At 43.1% G+C, this 9,719-nt stretch overlaps 1 protein-coding gene across 1 annotated transcript in view; it reads right to left on the bottom strand.

Moving 5' to 3' along the window:
- Positions 1 to 1,442: 1,442 nt before the first annotated feature.
- Positions 1,443 to 9,719, bottom strand: part of DLG3 (discs large MAGUK scaffold protein 3) — a 557,827-nt gene continuing 549,550 nt past the window's right edge. The window contains exon 25 of the mRNA XM_075324895.1: positions 1,443 to 1,979. Coding sequence (XP_075181010.1) covers positions 1,873 to 1,979 — 107 coding nt within the window. The 3' untranslated portion in view covers positions 1,443 to 1,872. The remainder of the gene's footprint in view (positions 1,980 to 9,719) is intronic.

The raw sequence follows: 9,719 nt of genomic DNA, 5'->3' as shown, positions 1-9,719 counted from the left end.
GCGCACTGCTTAGCGCTGGCTCCTTGCTACAGTATACATCGGGTTAATTACCCGATGTGTACTGCAGCCACATGTGCACAGAGCAGGAGCCGGCACTGGCAGCAAGAGCGGAAGCTGGTAACGAAGGTAAATATCGGGTAACCAGGGAAAGGTCTTCCCTTGGTTACCCGATGTTTACGCTGGTTACAGCTTACCGCAGCTGCCAGACGCCGGCTCCTGCTCGCTTCATTTCGTCGCTCTCCCGCTGTCACACACAGCGATGTGTGTGTCACAGCGGGAAAGTGACGACCAAAAAATGAAGCTGGACATTCAGCAACGACCGGCGACCTCACAGCAGGGGCCAGGTCGTTGCTGGATGTCACACACAGCGACGGGACGTCGCTGCAACGTCACAGAAAATTGTGACGTAGCAGCGACGTCGTTGTCGTTGTCGCTGTGTGTGACACCAGCTTAGGTCCTGGAACAGAGTCACCATTATTGGTCCTCGGATTCATGAAATGGCCAGCAAGGAGGAAGCGTTCCCATGCACACGTTGGTAATAAGAACACGTGCAAACCCCAAGGGGTGAACTCCCAAAAATCTACAGAATGGCAAGGACTGAAAAACTCTCCAATCTGAAAACAAATGTAGCGTCGACTAGAAAAGACCTTTACCAAAGGCCCACGGCACAGCACTGCACCAGGGGAGGCTTGCAGGCGTAGGGGGAGACACTAGCCATATTAAGGTACCATTTGATTATAGCTTGTCAGAGAAGTTTCTTCTACATTGGGACAAGAGAATCACTGTTTTAAAAAGCTTTCATTTGGCTCACATGTCAGTTAAATCATATGCTAAGTTCTCAAATGTTAAGGATGAAAGACTCCATATGTCTTTATATATGTGTGTATATATATATATATATATATATATATATATATATATATATATATATATATATATATATATATATATATATATATCACAACTTAATGTGTACTGTCAGTTTCCTATGAGGTGAAGGTAACAAAAATGTGCATTCGGAGACACTTTCAATGTTGACAAGCTGAAAAAAGGCAGCTAGAGCCTGCGCTGAACTCCTGTATATTTGGTGCTGGCTGAATCAACCATATACAGCAGAAGTACCAGTTCCTTTGACCCAGACCTATGACTTGCAGCCACGGTGGGTAGGCTGTATAGTACCAGAATAGAGCCTAAGGCTCTGCCCATCACAGAAAAAAAGAACCTTAAAAAAATCCTTACAAACAATAGAATAGCAGGGACAAATATCCCATCACAGTCGAAATATATATAATATATATATATAATCATATATAAATTATATATATATATATATATATATATATATATATATATATATATATATATATATATATATATATATATATATATATATATATATATATATATATATATATATATATATATATATATATATATATATATATATATATATATATATATATATAGACACACACACACACACACACACACATTATATATATGTATATAAATATGCCTTCTTCCAATCCAGCAGGGATGGGGGCTTTGAGGAAAAGGGTGGGTAGTTTGGAGACAGGAGGACGTGGCCTCTTCTGCTCTTTTCCCTTTTTTGCATTTTATAACCTAAGTGTTAAGTCTGTTCTTGCCCCAGTCAAGTAAGGACAGGATTTTCTTGAAGACCCCATAATAATCCCCAAAGGTTCAGTGTAACGACACTCAAGTTGCAGATTCCAAGAACCAGTGGAGTCCATTGGGCTCTGATGGGACATTTTTCTGTGTTCAATGGCAGATGCACATTAAACCCAACTCCATTTCTCTGGGGGTATGGGTTGCGGAGGGTTGTAGAGAGATAACAGCAGTTCAATAGAAGATTTAGAGTTTTTCAGGAGATGGCACCCAAATGTGATGTCCAGAATGATCCTCAATTATCTGCTTGATCTTGTTATAAATTTCTTCCAATGACTCACCCTGTACAATGGCTGTGAAAGAAAAAACAGGTTTACAGTAAATATGTGATTAACACAGTGTTGCTTATATAAGGTCATCCAAAAGTTTCCTACAAAGGGTTACTGTTGCAGGAGTAGAAAGCATCAGCTGCACAACAATATGATTTTTCCTGCTAAAAAAAAAAAAAAAAAAAGATTTAGGGGGTAATTTCTAAAATAAGGCCCTGTGTGCACTTACCGGTTTTTGCCGCGGATTTCCTGCGGATTTGCTGCATTTTTCGCTGCAGAAAATGTTCATAACATCTCTGCAGTGAATCACCAGCAAAACCTATGGAAAAAAAAAAAAAAATGCTGTGCACACTATGCGGAATTTGACAGCTGCATGTTTTGCTATGGGATTCCCGCAGCAAAAACAATTGCATGTCACTTCTTTTCCGCACGTCGCTGTGGGATTTCACTCCATTGACTGCCATGTAATCGTGAAATCCCGCAGGGAATAACGCAGGCTGCAAATTCTGTGCGGTTCATTGCGTTTTCCTGCGTTATTCCCTCTGGTATTTCGCGGTTTACCTGCGGTAATGTATATCGCGCTTGCCTGCGGTTTGCAGGGAAGTCATGTCATTATGACAGGAAGAGGAAGCGGAGCAAAGGGTAAACACACACACAGATCACAAACAGACACATCACACTCACACATATAGAATACACATAGAAAGCAAACGGAAATATAGAAAAAACATGTGGGCTCCGCTGTATTTTTACCTTCCAGCCGAGGTAACCACACAGCGGCGGCCCGGTATTCTCAGGCTGGGGAGGGCGAGGGGCAGGGTTAATGTCTCCCGCCTCCCTCCCGCAGCCGAGCATATCAGCCGCAGCTGCCCCGGGACTGTCGCATGCATTATGCGGCAGTACCGGAGTGTCCCCCGGCTCTTCTTGTTGCCGTGATGCAGTGGCAATCAAGGTAATGTAATGAGTTAATGGCGGCGGATCACCGCCACTAAGTCCAGGGTTGATCATGGCAGCGTCTATGAGACAGCTTACATGATTAACCCGTAAGTAAAGTGAAAAAACACACACACCGAAAAATCCTTTATTTTAAATAGAACACAAAAAAGCTCCTGGTTCACCCGTTTATTAACCCCCCCCCGAAAGACACCGCTCCGGTGTAATCCACGTCCTGCGATGCTTGCATCCAGCCGCGACTGACACACTGCTGAATGAATGCAGCCTCGCAGTGAGACAGCAGAGGTAATGACCGGTCATTTCCCACGGCCGGTAATGTGAACTCACTGCCGATCGTGGGAAATGCAGCATGTGCTCACAGGGACTCTATCTCAGAATGAAATGACTTTTTTTATTTTTTCAATGTGCTTTATTGCATTGAATGCAACAAAGCACATGTACCAACCCGCACGCGGCAATACCGCGGTAAAACCGCAGCAAACCGCATGCGGTTTACGGGTGCGGTTTGCCGCGTTTTTTTACCGCGGGTGCGGTAATCTTTCAATGCCTGCAGAATTTTCTTGAGAAAATTCCATTTTCCAGTGCGCACATAGCCTAAAGGCCAATCAATTTGGGCTCATCTCCAATTACCGAAGTAAAAAAAACCTCTCATAGTAACAATAGAAGCAGCGTTCACCCATCCCAAGTGCCACACATTCCTCTCCCCAAACATCCTCAATAGTGAGAGTGGAATAAGCCACAGCTAGACATCTGTGGCAGAAGCTTATACAAGTGCATCTCAGTAAATTAGAATATCAGCAAAAAGTTCATTTATTTTGGTAATTCAATTCAAAAAGGGAAACACATTATATAGAGTCATTACACACAGGGGGATCTATTTCATGTGTTTATTTCTGGTAATGTTGATGATGATTATGGCTTACAGCCAATGAAAACCCAAAATTCATTGTCTCAGAAAATAAGTATATATAATATACATAATATAAGTCATTATCTCAGAATATTATATAAGTCCAGCTGAAAAAATGATTTTACACTCAGAAATATTGTCCTACTGGAAAGTCTGTACAGTAAATGCCTCAATACTTGGTGGTCGGGGCTCCCTTTGCATGAATTACTGCATCAATGTGGTGTGGCATGGAGGTGATCAGCCTGTAGCACTGCTGAGGTGTTATGGAAGCCCAGGTTGCTTTGATATGTTGAGGATAAGAATTGAGTATCCAAAAATACTTAATTCAGCCATTTCATAGACTCAGGTATATAGTTTAGTAAATGTAAACTAACACACATGTTTATGTAGGTCTTTGTTCTTTTTACTAATGCATATATATATATGTATATTGCATATTCAGTGTATTCTCCTTAATACAATATACCAGCACATGTAATTCTTAAGATGGCTGCCATATCCTGTTTGCACCCGGGACAATGGACAAAGAAATTCCTGGAGCCTGGACTGTCCAATCAACAAGAGACTATGCAGATTTCTCTACGTCATCAAGCCCCGACCCACGAGATTTGATTGGACTGTATTTTGTCCACGCCCTTCACTTCTGAAGAGCTGTGAAAAGTTTTAAACAATAAAGACCAGTTGCCTCAGGGTCTGTCATGGAGAAGGTCCATAACCGATATAGTGTCTGTTATCGTTCATTCTAGTGTGCACACATGACATTATGATTTGAAACAGCGGTCAGATCCAAAAGTGACCGGTTGAGTCACGTCCCCAACAATAGCAGCCTTCAGCTCATCTGCATTGTTGGGTCTGTTGTCTCATCTTCCTCTTCACAATACCCCATAGGTCAAGCGGGTTTGCTGGCCAATCAAGCACAGTTCGCTTGCTTGTGCACCTTTTCTACCACACTTTTTCCTTCCACTCAACTTTCCATTAAGGGCAGTTTCACACATCCGGCATTTCACCGGATGCCGGATCCGGCACGCATGCAGTACAGTAGATTCAATTACAGTGGAAGTGCGACACCATGCGGTTGTGTGCTTCATGCATTTGTCTACATGGTGCCGCGCTTCCACTGTAAATGAATCTACTTAACTGCATGCGTGCCAGATCTGGCAAAATGCCGGATGTGTGAAACGGGCCCAATATGTTTGTTAACCCCATTACGACCGCGTTACGTTTTAAAACGGCACCAAAAAAGGGTACTTATTCCTTTCTGCCGTTTTAAAACGGCGGGCAGAAAAAAAGTGTATAGCGCCCCCCAGCGTCAGAAAATCTCCGGGGTTTCAGCTACCGGGGGTAGCTGAGACCCTGGAGATCATGATTCGGGCCGGTTTTTCCGGTCCCCAGTCACGTGATGACCGGTATACACCGTATACCGATCATCAAGGTATAGTAAATGACCGCGCCGGTAAAAAATGATTTATCTCCCATCTGGCATGATCAAACATGTCAGATGGGAGATAAATCTCTTTCTCGGTTCCCTCCGGTCCCCTCGGTATCCCCAAAGTGCCCCCCCCGACCCCCAACCCCCTCCCGAAAATCCAAGATGGCCGCGCGCACCGCCGATCACAGCAGCGCGCCGGCCACATTCACACTGTTCCTATGGTTTCTGTCGTATGTGCCATAACACATGCGACAGAAACCTGCTCCCCAGGCCCTGCCAAGTCACCCCCTATCCCCACCCCGGTGTTCCCCGGTGTCATACATACCTGTCGGAGCGCTGATCCCCCGCGGCCCCCTCCTCCGGCTCCTTCACAGCAGACGCCGGTCACATGTGCCGAGCAGCTGACAGCTTCCTGTGTTCAGGACGCTGGCTGCTGCTGCTGCTCGGCACTTTGCAGTTGTGACCCGGGGATGGTGGGTGCAGATTCTTTGCACCCACTCTCCTCAAATGGAGGGTCCTCACACCTAGAAAATGGGGGATACGCTCCCTGAACGTGTCCCCCATATTCTAGAAGGTCCAGAGTCGACGTGGGACGTCCAAATGGATTACAGCGGATTTTTTTTTCTTTTCAATAAATTGGCTAATCAGGGAATGTTTTGGGGAGTGTTTTTTCAAATAAATTTTTTTTTGTTGTCAATTTTTTTTTTATTACTGTCAATTAGTTATGTCGGGTATCTGATAGACGCCGTGACATAACTAATTGCTGGGCTTGATGCCAGGTGACATTACACATCTGGTATCAACCCCATTTATTACCCCGTTTGCCAACGCACCAGGGCGCGGGATGAGCTGGGGCGAAGCGCCAGAATTGGCGCATCTAATGGATGCGCCATTTCTGGGGCGGCTGCGGCCTACTATTTTTAGGCTGGGAAGAGTCCAATAACCATGGCTCTTCCCATCCTGAGAATACCAGACCCCAGCTGTCAGCTTCACCTTGGCTGGTGATCTAATTTGGGGGGACCCCACGTTTGTTTTGTTTTTTTAATTTTTTTTTTTAATTATTTATAAATAAATAACAGCTTGGGGAGCCCTCCAAATTGATCACCAGACAAGATGAAGCTGTCAGCTGTGGTTTGCAGGCTACAGCTGTCTGTTTTACCCTAGCTGGCTATCAAAAATAGGGGGGACCCCACGTCATTTATTTTAATTATTTTTTTTCTTTTGGGCTAAATACAAGGCTAGGCACCCTTTAGTGTCACATGAAAGGCACAAAAGGGCGCCAGCTTAGAATCTGCAGAGGGGGGTGGACATTATATATATGTTTTACATCTATCCATTCATCCATTGTAGCATTTTACGCTGTGTGCCCACAATCAGGGTTTGCAGCGTTTTGGGCGCAGAGTGTTTTCCCTGCGTCCATAACGCTGCGTTGTGCAGTAGAAGCACAGTGGAAGGATTTTTAGAAATCCCGTGCCCACTGTGTTTCTTTTCTCTGCAGCATAAACCGACCTGTGGCGCAGCTTCCCGAGCCTCAGCATGTCAATTTATGCTGCGGAGATGAGTGTTTTCTGCAGGTAGAATAGAGCCAAAGTCCACAGCAGCCTGAACCCAAATCGTGGGCATGGGCAGCTGCGTTCTCCCATGGACAACACTCATATCTCTGCAGGAAGGCTGACACGGTGTACTAGCAACATTTTTGTGAAGTACCTGTGGATTCAAAATGCTTACTATACTCCTGAATAAAATCCTTGAGGGGTCTAGTTTCCAAAATGAGGTCACTTGTGGGGGGTTTCTGATGTATAGGTACCCAAGGGACCCTGCTAATGTGACATGGTGCGTGCAATTTACTTCAACTTTTCCAGAATTCAAATGGTGCTCTTTCCATTCCAAGCCCTCCCATTTATCCAAACAAAGGTTTTTGGCCACATGTGGGGTATGCCTGCGCTCACAAGAAATTAGATAACCTGTGGAGTACACGTTTTGTTGTTGCCTCTTGAAAAAGTGAGAAATGTGTCGCTAAATCAACATTTTTGTGAAAAAAATGAAAATTTCAATATGGCAACCTAAGCTTATCAAATTCTGTGAAGTATTCGTGGATTCAAAATGCTCAATATACACCTCGATAAAAGCCTTGAGGTGTCTTGTTTCCAGAATGGGGTCACTTGTGGGGGACCTCCACTGTTTAGGCACCTTAGGGGCTTTCCAAATGTGACATAGCGTCCGCTAATTATTCCAGCCAATTGTTCAGTCAAATAGCACTTTTTCCCTTCCGAGCCCTGCTGTGCACCCAAACAGTTGATTTCCACCACACATAAGGTATCAGCATACTCAGGAGAAATTGCACAATAAATTTTATGCTGATAGCTTTTTTTTAACAAGAGTACACGGAAAACTATCTGGTTGAAGTAACAATTTTGTGGTAAAAATATATTTTTTTTATTTTCACAGCTCAACATTATAAACTTTTGTGAAGCACCTGGGGGTTCAGGGTACTCGCCAAACATCTAGATAAATTCCTTGTGGGGTCTATTTTCCAGAATGGGGTCACTTGTGGGGGACCTCCACTGCTTAGGCACCTCAGGGGCTCTCCTAATGCAACATGGCGTCCGCTATTGATTCCAGCCAATTTTGCAGTCAAGTTGCACTCCTCTTCCGAGCCCTGCAGTGTGCCCAAACAGTTGATTTCCACCACGTACAAGATATCACCAAACTCAGGAGAAATTGCGCAATAAATTTCATGGTGATTTTTTTCCTGTTACCCTTGTGAAAAAAAAAAGCTACCTGGTTGAAGTAACAATTTTGTGGTAAAATTTTATTTTTTATTTTCATGGCTCAACATTATAAACTTCTGTAAAGCACCTGGAGGTTCAGGGTACTCACCAAACATCTAGATAAATTCCTTGAGGGGCCTAGTTTCCAATATGGGGTCACTTGTGGTGGTTTTTTGCTGTTTACATACCTTAGGGGTCCTCCAAATGCGACATGGTGCCCGCAATCTTTTTCAGCCAAATTTCCTTTCCAAAATTCAAATATTGCTCCTTCCGTTCCAAGCCCTCCCAATTCTCCAAACAAAGGTTTCAGACCACAAGTGAGGTATCACCGCGCTCATAAAAAAGTGGGTAACAAACATGGGGGTGAAGTTTTTGGAATTACCTCTTGAAAAAGTGAAAAAATTGATGCTAAAGCAACATTTTTTAGAAAAAAATGAAAATTTTCAATGTGACAATGTAACGTTATCAAAATCTGTGAAGTACCTGTGGATCCAAAATGCTCACTATACCCCTAGATAGAAGCCTTGAGGGGTCCACTTTCCAAAATGGTGTCACTTGTGAGGGGTTTCTTCTGTTTAGGTACCTTAGCGGACCTGTAAATGCAACATGGTGCCCGCAATCTATTTCAGCCAAATTTGCTTTCCAAAATTCAAATATTGCTGCTCCTGTTCCGAGCCCTCCCATTTGTCCAAACAAAGGTTTCTGACCACATGTGGGGTGTTGGCGCGTTCATAAGAAAGTGGGTAACAAGTTTTGGGGTTCATTTTGTTGTGTTATTTCTTCTAAAAGTGAATAAATTTGGGGTAGAGCAACATTTTAGGTAAAATTTTATTTTTTGCTTTTTTTCATTCACTTTGCTTTAGTTCCTGTGAAGCACCTGAAGGGTTAATAAACTTCTTGGATGTGGTTTTGAGTACTTTGAGGGGTGCTGTTTTGAGAATGGTGTCACTTTTGGGTATTTTCTGTCACCTGGGCCTCTCAAAGTCACTTCAAATGTGATGTGGTCCCTAAAAAATGGTTTTGTGAATTTTGTTGAAAAAATGGGAAATTGCAGATGAACTTTGACCCCTTCTAACTTCCTAACCCCAAAACATTTTGTTTCAGAAATTGCGCTAATGTAAAGTAGACATGTGGGAAATGTTATTTAATAACTGTTTTGTGTGACATAACTCTCTGGGTTAAGGGCATAAAAATTAAAAGTTTGAAAATTGCAAAATTTTCATCAAATTTCCGATTTTTTCACAAATAAAAGCAAAAAATATCGTTCTAAATTTATAACTATCATGAAGTACAATATGTCACGAAAAAACAAATCTCAGAATCACCGGGATCCGTTGAAGCGTTCCAGAGTTATAACCTCAAAGTGACACTGGTCAGAATTGCAAATAATGGCCTGGGCATTAAGGACAAAACTGGCTCCGTCCTTAAGGGGTTAAAGCAGCTGGCTGTTCAGAGTGCTGTATCCAATGACCTTTGGTGGCTTACCCTCCTTGTGGAGTGTGTCAATGACTGCCTTCTGGACATTGTCAAGTCAGCAGTCTTCCCCATGATTATTCGTAGCCTACTGAAGCAGACAAAGGGACCTTTTTAAATGCTTAGGAAGCTTTTGCAGGTGTTTTGTGATAATTATTCTAATTTTCTGAGATAATGACTTTTGGGTTTTCATTGGTTGTAAGCCATAATCATCAAAATTAACAGAA

The sequence above is a fragment of the Anomaloglossus baeobatrachus genome, chromosome 9, assembly GCF_048569485.1.
Source record: "Anomaloglossus baeobatrachus isolate aAnoBae1 chromosome 9, aAnoBae1.hap1, whole genome shotgun sequence".
Taxonomy (NCBI): Eukaryota; Metazoa; Chordata; class Amphibia; order Anura; family Aromobatidae; genus Anomaloglossus; species Anomaloglossus baeobatrachus.
The sequence above is the reverse complement of the archived record's forward strand: the minus strand, read 5'-3'. Positions and strand labels throughout refer to the sequence as shown.